General features: G+C 60.7%; 1 protein-coding gene across 3 annotated transcripts in view; it reads right to left on the reverse strand.

Annotated features, from left to right (window-relative positions):
- DTX2 (deltex E3 ubiquitin ligase 2) overlaps positions 1–15,465 on the reverse strand; it is a 63,335-nt gene that overhangs the window by 13,705 nt on the left and 34,165 nt on the right. For 2 of the 3 annotated variants that reach the window (XM_064166304.1, XM_064166302.1), the window contains exons 4-5: positions 11,223–11,281; positions 3,396–3,527 (exon numbers count right to left, since the gene is read on the reverse strand). In XM_064166304.1, the coding sequence (XP_064022374.1) occupies positions 3,396–3,527; positions 11,223–11,281 (191 nt within the window). The remainder of the gene's footprint in view (positions 1–3,395; positions 3,528–11,222; positions 11,282–15,465) is intronic. The other variant, XM_064166303.1, reaches the window with a different exon arrangement.

The raw sequence follows: 15,465 nt of genomic DNA on the forward strand, positions 1-15,465 counted from the left end.
GGCTGTGCCCAGGCTGTGCCCCGGCAGCGGCTCCCTGCCCCCGGGGCTGTGCCCGGCAGCGGCTCCCCCTGTCCCCCCGGGGCTGTGCCCGGCAGCGGCTCCCTGTCCCCGGGGCTGTGCCCGGCAGCGGCTCCCTGTCCCCCCGGGGCTGTGCCCGGCAGCGTCTCCCTGCTCCCCCGGGCTGTGCCCCGGCAGCGGCTCCCTGCCACCCCGGGGCTGTGCCCGGCAGCGGCTCCCTGCCCCCCCGGGGCTGTGCCCGGCAGCGGCTCCCTGCCCCCCCGGGGCTGTGCCCGGCAGCGGCTCCCTGCCCCCAGCCGCACTCCGCTCCCGCCGCGGCAGAGGTCACTGCGCTGGGACCCTGCAGCCCCCTGCGACTCGGCCCCGCAGGCGCTCCGGGAGAGCCTTCCCGTGGCATGACCCAAGGCTGCCAGGCCTGGCTCACAGCCAACCTCCCCTGGAGACCAACTGCTCCCCTTGGTGCCCTGCAGCTGCCAACCCTGTGCCCCGACAGCTGAGAGACAGACTGCAATGGGCTGGAAGGGAGCCCCCAAAGCTCGGTTAGTCCAACCCCCCCTGCAGCCAGCAAGGACATCTCCACCCAGAGGACGCTGCCACATCGAGTCTGAGCCTCAAGGTCTCCAGGGACAGAGCCTCAGCCACCTCCCCGGGCAGTCTGTGCCATCTTTCCCCACCCTCCCTCTAAAGCATTTCTCCCTCACCTCCGCTCTCACCCTGCCCTCTCCCAGCTCACAGCCACTGTCCCTCACCCTGGCGCTCCCAGCCCTGGCCACAAGTCCCTCCCCAGCTCTCCTGGAGCCCTTTCACAGCTCACAGGATGTGAGGGTTTGGAAGGGACCTCCGGAGAGCTTCCAGTCCTGCCCCCCTGCCACAGCAGGAGCGCAGAACCCAGCCCAGGGCACACAGGAACACATCCAGGCAGGGCTGGAAGGGCTCCAGGGAAGGAGACTCCACAACCCCCCTGGGCAGCCTGTGCCAGGGCTCTGCACCCTCACAGTCAAGGAGTTCTTCCTCATCCTGAGGTGGAACCTCCTGTGCTGTAGCCTGTGCCATTACCTCCTGTCCTGTGCCAGGGCACAGGAGAGCAGAGTTTGTGCCCTCCCTTCTGCCCCCAGCCCTCAGCTACTGACAGACATTGCTCAGACCCTCTCAGCCTTCTCCTCTGCAGGCTGAACACCCCCAGGGCTCTCAGCCTCTCCTCAGCAGCAGTGCTCCAGTGCCTCCAGCATCCTGCTAGCCCTCCCTTGGGCTCTCTCCAGCAGATCCCTGTCCCTCCTGCACCGGGGAGCCCAGAGCTAGATGCAGTATTCCAGGTGGGGCCTCACCAGGGCAGAGCAGAGTGGGAGGAGAAGCTCCCTGGATCTGCTGGGCACTCTTCCTAATGCCCCCAGGACCCCACTGGCCTCTTGCCCAGCAGGGCTCATTGCTGCCCACCTGCACTCCCAGGTCCCTCTCCCCTGGGCTGCTCTCCAGCAGATCACCTCCCAGCCCCTGCTGGTTCTCCAACCCTCTGATATCCTTGTGGCCTCCTCTAAACCTGCTCCAGGTTCTCCAACCCTCTGATATCCTTGTGGCCTCCTCTGGACCTGCTCCAGGTTCTCCAACCCTCTGATATCCTTGTGGCCTCCTCTAAACCTGCTCCAGGTTCTCCAACCCTCTGATCATCCTTGTGGCCTCCTCTAAACCTGCTCCAGGTTCTCCAACCCTCTGATATCCTTGTGGCCTCCTCTGGACCTGCTCCAGGTTCTCCAACCCTCTGATATCCTTGTGGCCTCCTCTAAACCTGCTCCAGGTTCTCCAACCCTCTGATCGTCCTTGTGGCCTCCTCTGGACCTGCTCCAGGTTCTCCAACCCTCTGATATCCTTGTGACCTCCTCTGGACCTGCTCCAGGTTCTCCAACCCTCTGATATCCTTGTGACCTCCTCTGGACCTGCTCCAGGTTCTCCAACCCTCTGATATCCTTGTGACCTCCTCTAGACCTGCTCCAGGTTCTCCAACCCTCTGATATCCTTGTGGCCACCTCTAGACCTGCTCCAGGTTCTCCAACCCTCTGATCATCCTTGGGGCCTCCTCTGGACCTGCTCCAGGTTCTCCAACCCTCTGATCATCCTTGTGACCTCCTCTAGACCTGCTCCAGGTTCTCCAACCCTCTGATCATCCTTGTGGCCTCCTCTGGACCTGCTCCAGGTTCTCCAACCCTCTGATCATCCTTGGGGCCTCCTCTGGACCTGCTCCAGGCAATCCTGGCATGTGGATGCCCCAGAGGGTACAGCAGGGCCACCAAAGAAGCTGCAAGAGCCTCTGACACTCACAGGGAACAACCTGGCTGCTCCTCCAGCTTCAGTGAGTGATGGCAGCAAGCAGAGCTACTTCACCATGCCAGAGGGGACATGTCCTGCTTCCCCCCTTGGTGGGATGAACATCAGAGAACCACTGAATGCTGTTGGGTTGGAAGGGACCTTCAACATCAGTCAGTTCTGACCCCCCTGCCATGAGCAGGGACACCTCCAACTAGCTCAGGCTGCTCAAGATCTCACCCAATCTGGCCTTGATGAAGACCTCCAGGGAGGAGAAGATCCACAGCCTCATTGGGCAACTTGAAGCTTGCTCAAGATCTCACCCAACCTGGCCTTGGTGAAGACCCCCAGGAAGGAAAAGATCCACAACCTCCCTGGGCAGGGAGGTTGATCCACAACCAGAAGGAGAAGATCCACAACCTCCCTGGGCAGGGAGGTTGATCCACAACCAGAAGGAGAAGATCCACAACCTCCCTGAAGGTCTTCAAGGCCAGGTTGGGTGAGATCTTGAGCAACTCAGGGAGGTTGTGGATCTTCTCCTCCTTGGAGGTCTTCACCAAGGCCAGGCTGGGTGAGATCTTGAGCAACTCAGGGAGGTTGTGGATCTTCTCCTCCCTGGAGGTCTTCACCAAGGCCAGGCTGGGTGAGATCTTGAGCAACTCAGGGAGGTTGTGGATCTCCTCCCTGGAGGTCTTCACCAAGGCCAAGCTGGGTGAGATCTTGAGCAACTCAGGGAGGTTGTGGATCTCCTCCCTGGAGGTCTTCACCAAGGCCAGGCTGGGTGAGATCTCAAGCACCTCCCCTTGAACACCTCTAGAGAGGAGAACCATCCACAACCTCCCTGAGCAACCTCTCCCAGCATCTCCCCACCCTCACTAGCAAAGTATTTCCTCCTCCTCCTCCTCCACCAAACCAAAAGGAGCCAAGAGGGCGAGGAGAGGAAGAGGAAGGAAGGGAGGGCAGAAGAAAACAAACAAGTGCCCAGAGAGAGAGAGAGAGAGAGAGAGGGGGAGGAGGAGGGAAAAACCCACAAGCAACCCAACAAGGAAGCAAAGAGGAGAGTTGTGAGCAGGAACTACCTTTCTTGGACACTTTCCTCCCCTCCTTAACTGAGCTGTGTTTTTTAGAGGCTCTATGGGTGGTGGCAGCTGCAGGCACAGAGGTGATGTGCACAGGGAGTCCGGCGGCTGACATCAGTATAGCTGAGATGCCTACAGCGGGGTACATGCAGGGGGAAGGGTGGGGAGGGAGTGGGGGGAGGGGGAGGGGAGGGGGAGACAAGTTCATTACAGCCAAAAAAAAAGGCAGCCCCAAACCAACACAACTGAAAAGGGCAAAGCAAAACCTGCAGCCCTGGCAACAGCCACAGCCGGGCGGCAGCGGCAGCAGAGGCAACCCACACCCAGCCCAAGCTCTCCCCTCCCCAGCCCAAGCTGGGACTTGACCCAGGACACACAGCACCTGAGGGGGGCAGTGGGGGGGTGGAGGGGGGGCAGGGGGCTGAAGCAGGGCAAGGTGGGCAAAGGGCTGCCTGCTGCTGGGCATGGGACCTGACTCGACCGCCCTGCTGGCTCGGGGGCTCTGCGGGCAGTGGGCACCGCAGCCCCGCTCAGAGCCCTGACCCTGGGGGTGGGCAGGGACAGGGGCACCTGCCCAGAGCTCCCCTTCAGCTGCTGGCTCCCAAGGCCCCTCCTCAGTCCCTCAAAGCTCCCCCCCCCCGAAGCTCACCCCAAAAGCTCCTCCTCAGCCCCCCAAAGCTCCCCCCCCAAAGCTCCTGCTCCAGCAGCTCACCCCCAAAGCTCCTCCTCAGCCACCCAAAGCTCTCCCCCAGCAGCTCACCCCCAAAGCTCCTCCTCAGCCACCCAAAGCTCTCCCCCAGCAGCTCACCCCAAAAGCTCCTCCTCAGCCACCCAAAGCTCTCCCCCAGCAGCTCACCCCCAGGGCTCCTCCTCGGCCACCCAAAGCTCTCCCCCAGCAGCTCACCCCCAGGGCTCCTCCTCGGCCACCCAAAACTCCTCCTCAGACCCAAAAGCTCCACCCCCAGAAGTTCACCCCCAAAGCTCCTGCCCCAGTCACTCTGAAGCTCTCCCCCAGCTGCTCACCCCAAAGCTCCTCCTCAGCCCCCCAAAGCTCCCCCCAAGCAGCTCACCCCCAAAGCTCCTCCTCAGCCCCCAAAGCTCCTGCCCAGCAGCTCACCCCCAAGGCTCCTGCCCCAGTCACTCCGAAGCTCTCCCCCAGCTGCTCACTCCCAAAGCTCCTGCTCAGCCCCCCAAAGCTCCTGCCCCAGCAGTTCACCCCAAAGTCCTGCCCCAGTCCCTCTGAAGCTCTCCCCCAGCAGCTCACCCCAAAGTCCTGCCCCAGTCCCTCTGAGGCTCTCCCCCAGCAGCTCACCCCCAAAGTCCTGCCCCAGTCCCTCTGAAGCTCTCCCCCAGCAGCTCACCCCAAAGTCCTGCCCCAGTCCCTCTGAGGCTCTCCCCCAGCAGCTCACCCCAAAGTCCTGCCCCAGTCCCTCTGAGGCTCTCCCCCAGCTGCTCACCCCAAAGTCCTGCCCCAGTCCCTCTAAGGCTCTCCCCCAGCAGCTCACCCCCAAAGTCCTGCCCCACTCACTCTGAAGCTCCCCCCCAAAGTCCTGCCCCAGTCCCTCTGAAGCTCTCCCCCAGCAGCTCACCCCCAAAGTCCTGCCCCACTCACTCTGAAGCTCTCCCCCAGCAGCTCACCCCAAAGTCCTGCCCCACTCACTCTGAAGCTCTCCCCCAGCAGCTCACCCCCAAAGTCCTGCCCCACTCACTCTGAAGCTCTCCCCCAGCAGCTCACCCCCAAAGTCCTGCCCCAGTCCTTCTGAAGCTCTCCCCCAGCTGCTCACCCCAAAGTCCTGCCCCACTCACTCTGAAGCTCCCCCCCAAAGTCCTGCCCCAGTCCCTCTGAAGCTCTCCCCCAGCAGCTCACCCCAAAGTCCTGCCCCAGTCTCTCTGAAGCTCTCCCCCAGCAGCTCACCCCCAAAGCTGCTGCCAGCAGCCCCAGCTGTAGGACAGCTCCAGCCTCTCCCATCCCAGCTGGATGTGTGCAGGGCACAGGCAGCCCAGGGGGAGCTGCAGGGCTGCAGCAGAGCAGCAGAGTGCATTTGCTGCCCGGAGAAGTCCCTTCCCACCTGCAGCAGCCACCACAGCACTCAGCCAGGATGCTCACAGCTGCAGACCAGCAGCAGCCACCCAAAGGTCAGTGGCTCCCCAGAAGCTACTTCTGGTCAAGCAGAAGCACAGCACAGGTTGGAAAAGGCCTCCAGGATCATCCAACATCAACCCAGCCCCACCATGGCCACCAAACCCTGTCCCCAGGTGCCATGGCCACAGCTGTCTGCAACACCTCCAGGCATGGGCACTTCACCAGCTCCCTGGGCAGCCTCTGCCAAGCCCTGACCACTCCTGCAGCAGAGAAACTCTTCCTCATCTCCAACCTAACCTCCCCTGGCACAATTTCAGGCCTTTGCCCCTGGGTCTATCACCTGAGACTATGGAGCAGAGCTCACTGCAACCTCCTTTCAGGGAGCTGCAGAGAGCTGCAGGGATGGAGCCTCCACTGCCCTGGGCAGCCTGGGCCAGGCCTTGACAACACTCAGAGGCAAGAAATGGTTCCTCATCTCCAACCTAAACCTCCCCTGGGGCAACTGGAGGCTATTTCCTTTTGTCCTGTCACTTGTTCAACCCCCACCTGGCTGCAGCCTCCTCTCAGGGAGCTGCAGAGAGCACTGAGCTCTGCTCTCAGCCTCCTCTCCTCCAGGCTGGACCCCCCCAGCTCCCTCAGCTGCTGCTCCTCCCCAGCCCTGCTCTCCAGCCCCTCAAGGTCCTCCTCAGAGTGAGGACCCCAAAACTGCCCCCAGCATTGCCCCAGCAGTGCTGCTGCTGAAGGGATGCTCCCTCTGAGTGCTCGGGCAGGGCATGGCTGTGAGGCTCAGCTGCTGGAGAGGCTCAGCCAGGGAGGGGTAACAGGAGGAAACAGGCACTAAGGCAAGGAACAGCACAGCACAGCTGTGTCCTGCTCCAGGAGCACACCAGAGCCTTCCCAGGAACTGCCACAAGGAGAGCAGGGGACAAAGAGGGTCCTGAGCCAGCCTCAGCCCTGTTTCTCCAGACCCCTCCCCAGCTTTGTTGCCCTTCTCTGGCCCTGCTCCAGCTCCTCAATGTCCTTCTTGAGGGCCCGAAAACTGACCCCAGGGCTCATGGGGTGGCCTCAGCAGTGCCCAGCAGATCACTTCCTTCAAGCCCTGAGCTGAAGGCCACAGGCCTCTGGCATGCTGCTGGCCCTGGCCTAAGCCAGCAGCTCTTCCCTGCTCCCAGGGGGCCTTCAGGAGGAGCTGACACAGGAGAAGCTCTTGGGTTCTGAATGAGGAGGGCTGAAAGCCTGCAGCCCAGCAGCAGCACCAAGGCTGTCCCCTGCAGAGGCAGCAGGCAGGGACTGTCCCCTTGCAGCTGATGAAGGACACCTGGAGGCAGCACCAACTCGTGCTGGGCACAGCCTGCAGGGACAGCACTCTTGAGAAGCAGGCCAAGGGCAAGCTCCTGCAGCCTGGGTTGGGGCAATTCTTGGTACCAATCCAAGCTGGGGGATGAGAAGATTGAGAGCAGCTCTGCAGAGAAGGAATTTGGGGCTGCTGGTGGGGGAGAAGCTGCACAGCAGCCAGCAATGGGCACTGCCAGCCCAGCAAGGCAGTGGCAGCCTGGGCTGTAGCCAAAGCAGTGTGGGCAGAGATGGAGAGGGCAGATCCTGCCCCTCTGCTCTGCCCTGGGGAGACCTCACCTGCAGGGCTGGGGCCAGCTGGGGACTCCAGCACAAGAGGGACATGCACCTGATGGAGTGGCAGAAGAGGCCACCAGGATGACCAGAGGCTGCAGCAGCTCTGCTGTGGGGACAGCCTGAGAGTGCTGGGGCTGTGCAGCCTGGAGAAGGCTCCAGGGAGACCTCAGAGCAGCATTTCAGCACCTGAAGGGGACCTCCAGGCAGGCTGGGCAGGGGCTGTTTGCAGGCCCTGTGGGGACAGGGTGAGGGCAATGGTTGGAAGCTGCAGCAGGGCAGAGTTAGGTTGGACACCAGGAGGAAGCTCTGCACCAGGAGGGTGCTGCAGTACTGGAACAGGCTGCCCAGGGAGGTGGTGGAGACTCCATCCCTGGAGGCGTTCAAAAGCAGACTCACTGTGGCCCTGTGCTGCCTGCTCCAGCTGGAGGTGTCCCTGCTGGCTGTGGGGGGTGGCCAAGGTGACCCTGCAGGGTCCCTTCCAGCCTGCTGTGATCTGTGAACACCTGAAAGATGCCAGAGCTCAGCAGCACAGCTCAGCCTGAGCCTGCCGAGGCTGTGAGCTGGAACTGCCTGGTGCAGGAAAGAGTCACAGGATCAGGCAGGCTGGAAGAGAGCTCCAAGCTCAGCCAGCCCAGCCTGGCACCCAGCCCTGCCCAGCCAACCAGACCATGGCACTAAGTGCCCCAGCCAGGCTTGGCTGCAACACCCCCAGGCACAGCAACTCCACCACCTCCCTGGGCAGCCCATTCCAGTGCCAGTCCAGGGAGGGGGCATCCACAGCCTCCCTGGGCAGCCTGTGCCAGTGCCTCCTCTCCCTCACTCTCAACAATTTCTCCCTCCTCTCCACTCTCTCTCTCTTCCCTCTCCCAGCTCAAAGCCATTGTCCCTCATCCTGGCACTCCCAGCCCTTACCCAAAGTCTCTCCCCAGCTCTCCTGGAGCCCCTTCAGGTGCTGGGAGGCTGCTCTGAGGTCTTTCCAGAGGCCACAGGGCTGCATGCTGCCAGAGGACACTCAGTATTTAGCCTCCTTGCAGGGCCCATTTGGCTACAGAGAGGTGCAAGGCAGAGCTTTGGGGTGCTGCTAACATCAGATGACTGCAAACTTCCCTCCTGGGGACCATTTCTCACTTGGGACACTCAAGAGCAGCCCAAACACCATCAGCTCTCCTGGAACAAGGTGGTTAGAGCAGGTCTGCACCTGCTCAGGAGCAAAGCTTGGTGTCCAAAAGCTGACAGCCCCAGCAGAGCATGGCTGGAGGAGAGCCAGAGCAAGGCAGGGGTTAGCAGATGGTCTGCAGTGTCCAAAATGGGCACAGCAGACCCCAGGCAGCAGATCCCTGCTGTGGCCCAGGGCACCACATCAGCACAGAGCCACTGAAGCTGGAGAAGCTCTCTGAGACCAGCTCCAACCTTCCACCCAGCACCTCTGTGACCACCAGACCACATCTCAAAGTGCCACATCTGCTCCTCTCCTGAACACCTCCAGGGCTGGGGACTCCACCACCTCCCTGGGCAGCCTCTTCCAATCCCTGACCACTCTTGCAGCAAACAAATTTTTCCTCCTCTCCAACCTAACCCTGCCCTGGTGCAGCCTGAGGCCATTTCCTCTCGCACTGCTAGTAGTTAGGTGGGAGAAGAGGCCAACACCAGCCTCACTCCAACCTCCTGTCAGAGCTGGAGAGAGCAGTGAAGTCTCCCCCCAGCCTCTTCTTCTTCAGGCTCTCTCAGCCTCTCCTCAACCCATGCTCTTTGAACCCCCTGGCAGCTCTGTTGTACCCACCCCAGCACCAGCTTTGTAGTGATAGGATCTTGAGGGCAGTCAGTGTTGGCACCAAGAGTCACAGAATCAGGCAGACTGGAAGAGAGCTCCAAGCTCAGCCAGCCCAGCCTAGCACCCAGCCCTGCCCAACCAACCAGACCATGGCACTCAGTGCCCCAGCCAGGCTTGGCTGCAACACCTCCAGCCACACAGACTCCACCACCTCCCTGGGCAGCCCATTCCAGTGCCAATCACTCTCTCTGACAACAACTTCCTCCTAACATCCAGCCTAGACCTGCCCTGGCACAGCTCCAGGCTGTGTCCCCTTCTTCTGCTGCTGGCTGCCTGGCAGCAGAGCCCAACCCCACCTGGCTACAGCCTCCCTGCAGGCAGCTGCAGGCAGCAATGAGCTCTGCCCTGAGCCTCCTCTGCTGCAGGCTGCACCCCCCCCAGCTCCCTCAGCCTCTCCTCACAGGGCTGTGCTCCAGGCCCCTCCCCAGCCTTGCTGCCCTGCTCCAAACACCTTCCAGCACCTCAACAGCTCTCTGCAATTGACCAGCCCAGAACTGGACACAGCACTCCAGGGGTGGCCTGAGCAGTGCTGAGCACAGGGGCACAAGAACCTCCCTTGTCCTGCTGCCCACACTGCTCCTGAGCCAGCCCAGGATGCCATTGGCTCTGCTGCCCACCTGGGCACTGCTGCCTCCTCTGCAGCTACTCTCTGCCAGCACCCCCAGCTCCCTCTCTGCCTGCCTGCTTTCAGCCACTCTGGCCCCAGCCTGGAGTGCTGCTTGGGGTTGTTGTGGTCAAAGTGTAGAACCCTGCACTTGGCCTTGTTCAGTCTCATCCCCTTGGCCTCTGCCCACCCATGCAGCCTGGCCAGGTCCCTCTGCAGGGCTCTGCTACCCTCCAACAGCTCCACAGCTGCTCCTAGCTTGGTGTCATCTGCAAACTCACTGCTGCTGGAATCAATCCCCTGCTCCAGACCATCACTAAAGGCATTGAGCAGGACTGTGTCCAGCACTGATCCTTTCACTTGCCCAGTAAGCATCCTTAGGAAGTTTTTCCTGACTGAATTAGGACCCAAATGTAACTAAATCAAATTAACTACACAATTCCTGCCTCATTTATTGCCACAATTCAACCAAACACCCAGCCCTGCCCCCAGGCACCACCACATCAGAGTCTCCTGGCTGGTGCTGGTAGTGTCCAAACAGAGCAAAAGCTCTGCCTGGTTTTGGGCCTGGAATCTCTTTGCCACCAGCTGCTGGTTCCAAGGCAATGCCACTGATGCCCAACAGCAAATCTGCTCTGGAAATGGGCACCTGCATCCCCCCAGCCTCTCTGATGAGCAAACCTCTACTCCACTGCCACAGCAGACAATGTCTAATGCAACTTCTGCCTCCTCCTTTTCCCCCAAGCAAGGCTAAAGACCACCTGAGGAGCTCACCCTTGGAAGGGCTCAGGTGGAACCCACACTCTGCTCTGCTCTGCTCTGCTCTTCCTCCCTCAGTGCTGAAAGCAGGAGCAGGCAGCAGCTGGTGCTGAGCTTGGAACATCAGCTCAGGTGGAATCCACACTCTGCTCTGCTCTGCTCTTCCTCCCTCAGTGCTGAAAGCAGGAGCAGGCAGCAGCTGGTGCTGAGCTTGGAACATCAGCAACTCTACACAAGAAGGGGACAGAATGGGTTGGGTTGGAAGGGTTCTTGAAGCTCATCCAAATCCAACCTCACTGCCACAGGCAGGGACACCTCCTACCAGCACAGGATGCTTGAGGCCTCATCCAACCTGGTGATGAACAGCTCCAGGGAGGAGATGGTCCAGAAGCTCCCTGGGCAACCTTAGGTTGCCCAGGGAGCTTCTGGACCATCTCCTCCCTGGAGCTGTTCAACACCAGGTTGGACAAAGAAAACCTTCATCACCCAAGCTGGCCTTGAACACCTCCAGGGTGAGGGCAGCCACAACCTGTGCCAGTGTCTCAACCCTCAGTGCCCTCAGGGCCTCCTCCAACAGCCTGGGCTATAGCAGGAGGTGTCCCTGCCCACAGCAGAGAGCTGGAACTGGGGGACCTCTAAGGTGGTCCCTTCCCATCCAAACCTTTCTATGACTCCATGAAACTCCATCTGAGAGCCTCAGGAGCAGCACAGTTGAGGAGAGCAACGACTCAGCTCTGCCCATCCTCTCCTCTCTCAACTTCACCTTCTTTGCTTTGCTGAGGAAGGACCTTTTTAGGACTGAAAACTCCCTCAAACCCAGCAACATTCCAACCTCTTCCTGAAAGCTCCCAAAGGGAAGTTAAGTGTCACAGAGGTGAGGCATTTGCTCAGAGAACAGGTGGAGGAGAGCCACATCCTTACCTGCCAGGGCCTGGGTCACCTTGCTGGGCTTGGGCATCTTAACTGGCAGGTTTGGGACACTGGAGAGAGAGAGAGAGAGAAAGGGAGAAGCTCAGCAGCACGAAGCAGGCACTGACAAGGCAAAGACAGGGCCTTGGATATATCAGCAGGGAGCAATGGCTCAGGTGAGCTCCACCTGAGACCTCCTCCACACATCTCCACCTCCCCAACCTCTGCCCAGGGCTTTGGCAGCTGCACTCAAAGGGCCCAGGCCCTGCCAGAGCTCTCCAGCCAGGAATGGTGGATTGGGATGGGGGAGAAGGGACCCAGCACAGAGTAGGGCACAAGAGCTGGCACCTGCCTTGTTTCCATGGAATTGTGGAATGGGTTGGGTGGGAAAGGACCTGTCCAGCCTCTCTCCTGGCCAGCTGCTGGGGGTGCTGAGCACACAGGCAGCAACTGCAGCAGCCTGGCAAGCTCAGCACTGATCCCTCAGGATGTGTGCCAGGACCAACAGTGTGGTGCTGCCCAGAGACCACAGCATCCAGGGACCTGCAGCACGGAGAGGCACTGCCACAATGGTCACACTGAGCCCTCACTAACCACACTCCCAGCCTGGGCTGGCTGGAAGGGACCTTCCCAGCCCATCCACTGCACCCCTGCAGCCAGCAGGCACAGCCCCAGCCAGAGCAGGCTGCTCACAGCCACAGCCAACCTGCCCTGCACTGCTGCCAGCCATGGGGCAGCTCCCACCTCTCTGGGCAGCCTGGGCCAGGCTCTGCCCACCCTCAGGGCCAAACATTTCTCCCTTCTCTCCACTCTCAGTCTCCCTCTTTCACTCCAAACCATCCCCCCTTGGTCTATCCCAACAGGCCCTGAGCAAAACTCTGTCCCCAGCTCTCTGATCTCCCCTCCCAGCCCTGCAAGGCCACCAGAAGGTCTCCTGCAGCCTTCTCCTCTGCAGGCTGAACACCCCCAGCTCTGCCAGCCTGGCTCACAGCAGAGCCCTGCCAGCCCTGCCAGCACTGCTGTGGCCTCCTCTGGCCCTGCTGCAGCAGGTCCCTGCCTGTGCTGTGCTGTGCTGAGCACTCCAGAGCTGCCCCAGCACTGCAGGAGGCTCTGAGCAGAGCACAGCAGAGGAGCAGAATCCCCTCCCTGCCCCTGATGCCCACCCTGCTGGGGCTCAGCCCAGGGCAGGCTGGGGCTGGGCTGGCAGCACTCAGTGCCAGCTCCTGCCCAGCTTTGCACCCCCAAGGCCTTCTCCTCAGGGCTGCTCCTTCCCCAGCCTGGATGGATGCTGAGTATTGTCCTAACCCAGGTGCAGGACCTTGCCCTTGGCCTTACTGAACCTCATCAGGTCCACAGTTTCACTTCTCCAGCCTGTCCAGGTTGCTCAGGGAGGTTCTGGATGTCCTCAAGCACAGAGGTGTTCAGGGTGAGGTTGGATGAGGCCTTGATGAAGCTTCTCTTGTCCAACCTGGTCTTGAACACCTCCAGGGAGGAGGAGATCCACAACCTTCCTGGGCAACCTTTGGTTGCCCAGGGAGGTTGTGGATCTCCTCCTCCCTGGAGGTGTTCAGGGTGAGGTTGGATGAAGCCCTAAGCAACCTGGACTGGTGGGAGGTGTCCCTGCCCATGGCAGGGGGCTGGGAGCAGATGGTCTCTAAGCTCCTTTCCAACCTGAGCCATTCCAGGATTCAGGACATGGAAGCATCTCTCCCTGCCTGCTCTCTTACCTGCCACAAGGTGTGCTGAGCTCCCTGGGCAAGAGCCAGGGCTGACAGCCTTGGCCAAGAAGGATCAGCCCTTGCAGACCTCCAGAGAGCTCTGCAGTGTGCAGAGCTTTCCCTTCCCTCTTCCTCAGGCTGCTTTTTGCCCTCCCTGCCCCAGCTCAGCCTGCCAGTGACACAACCAAGCTCTCACCACAGCCCAACCCAGCCCCCTGAGATGCAGTGGAATTCCCCCCTCAGTGTCAAAGGCTGTCAGGCAGATGTGCTGGCTTCTCTCCATGGCCCTTCCTTCCTGAGCTGCTCTTTTGTCACAGCTCTTTCCCAACTCTTTCCTTTCTCTGTCTCATCCCTTGGGTGAGTTTCCTCTGCCCTGACCTTCTGCAGCTGATGGCTCCAGGCAGGGCTGCTCAGCCTCCAGCTCCAGCTAAGGAGGGGATCAGAAGAGCAGAGAGTCACAGAAACACTGAGGTTGAAAAGGACCTTGCAGGTCATGGAGCTCAACCACCAGCCCAGCACTGTCAGGACACCACCAACCCATGGCTCTGAAACCCCTCCAGGGATGGGGACTGCAGCACTGCCCTGGGCAGCCTGGGCCAGGCCTGACAGCCCTCAAGGGGGAGAAACTTTCCCTCAAGTCCAACTTAAACCTCCCCTGGCAAAACCTGAGACCATTTCCTCCTGTCCTGTCTCTGCTTTCATGGCAAAAGAGCCCAACCCCCACCTGGCTGCAGCCTCCTCTCAAGGAGCTGCAGAGAGCAAAGAGGTCTCTCCTCACACTCCCTTCTTCCCCAGCTTCTCCAGGCTCAACACCTCCATCCCCTCAGCTGCTCCTCCCCAGCCCTGCTCTCCAGACCTCTGCCCAGCTTCATTGCCCTTCCCTGGCCCTGCTCCAGCCCCTCGAAGTGCTCCTTGCAGTGAAGGGCCCAAAAATGAACCCAGCATTTGAGGTTCAAAGGGAAGGGAGCTTGAGAGACCTGCTGCCCAAAACCAGAGAGGCTTTGCACCTCCTCTGACTCCACCTTTGCACCTCCTCCTATCCCACCTTTGCACCTCTTCCTATCCCACCTTTGCACCTCCTCTGACCCCACCTTTGCACCTCCTCTGACCCCACCTTTGCACCTCCTCAGATCCCACCTTTGCACCTCCTCCTATCCCACCTTTGCACCTCCTCAGATCCCACCTTTGCACCTCCTCCTATCCCACCTTTGGACCCCCTCCTATCCCACCTTTGCACCTCCTCCTATCCCACCTTTACACCTCCTCCTATCCCACCTTTGCACCTCCTCTGATGCCACCTCTGACTGAGCAGTGCCTGGACACACAGTGCCTGGCATCCCCCCTCAACGCTGTGCCCCTGCCTGTGACTGGGGACTGTGCCTCAGCACCACACCACGAAGCACAGGAAGCCTCCTCGAGAGCTTTCACTTCCCTCTGAAGGCACAAACACAGCAGAGCCCAGAACTGAACCTGCTGCTCTGCCAAGACAGCAGGAGGGGAGCAGGGATCCCCTCACAGGGTCACTGCTGCTGAGGGGAAGAAAGCCAAGGCAGAGCTGCTGTGGGTAACCACAGCTGGAGAGGGCAGCAGTGAAATGCTGCACTTTGCTGTCCTGCTGTCCTGGGGGGCAGGGAGGCAAATGGTGTCCTGGGGGACATGGAGGGTGGGCAGCAGGGCAAGGGAGATTCTCCTCACTCTCCACTCTGCCCTAGGGAGGCCACAGCTGCAGTGCTGGGTGCAGGGATCCCAGGTCAGGAGCCAGGGAAGTGCTGGAGAGAGCCCAGGGGAGGTTGCAGAGATGCTGAGGGGCCTGGAGCAGCTCTGGGAGGAGCAAAGGCTGAGAGCCCTGGGGCTGAGAGCCTGCAGAAGAGCAGCCCCAGAGGGCAGCTGAGCAATGCTCAGCAAGAGCTGAACCAGCTGGGGGGAGCAAGAGCCTGGGGCCAGACTCTGCTCAATGGCACCCAGAATGAGGTACAGGAGAAGGGGCACAAAGTGTCAGGCAGGAGGTTGGCTGTGCAGAGGAGGAGCAAGTTGTTTGTTGTGAGGGTGCTGGAGGCCTGGAGCAGGCTGCCCAGAGAGGCTGTGGAGTGTCCTTGTGTGGAGAGCTTCCAACCCCCCTGGCACTGTGCTGCTGGGCAAGCTGCTGTGGGTGCCCTGCTGTAGGAGTGGGCTTGGACTGGATGCTCTCCAGAGGTCACTTCCAACTGTCCCACCCTGCTGGGGCTCTGGGACCAGTGCAGGTGACTCAGGAGTTTGAACTGCTGCCAGAAAGAGGATCCCCTGAGCCCTGCAGAGCAGAAGCTGATGCAGTCAGAAGCAATCCACTGCAGACCAACTCCCAGCCAGCAGCCAGGAAGCAGCCTCTGGCCAGCTGCTCTCCTGGTGCAGCTCTGACTGTTGGAGACCTGAAGCCAGATCAGATGTGCTGATGGAGAAGGCAAAGAGCTTCCAAAGGGGCCAGACACAGGCACCTTCCCTTGGCACCCATCTCAGCTACCACCTACCAGGGCAGGCTGTGCTGTGCCAGCTCCTCTGCA

The sequence above is a fragment of the Pogoniulus pusillus genome, chromosome 27 (genome assembly GCF_015220805.1).
Source record: "Pogoniulus pusillus isolate bPogPus1 chromosome 27, bPogPus1.pri, whole genome shotgun sequence".
In the NCBI taxonomy this organism is placed as follows: Eukaryota; Metazoa; Chordata; class Aves; order Piciformes; family Lybiidae; genus Pogoniulus; species Pogoniulus pusillus.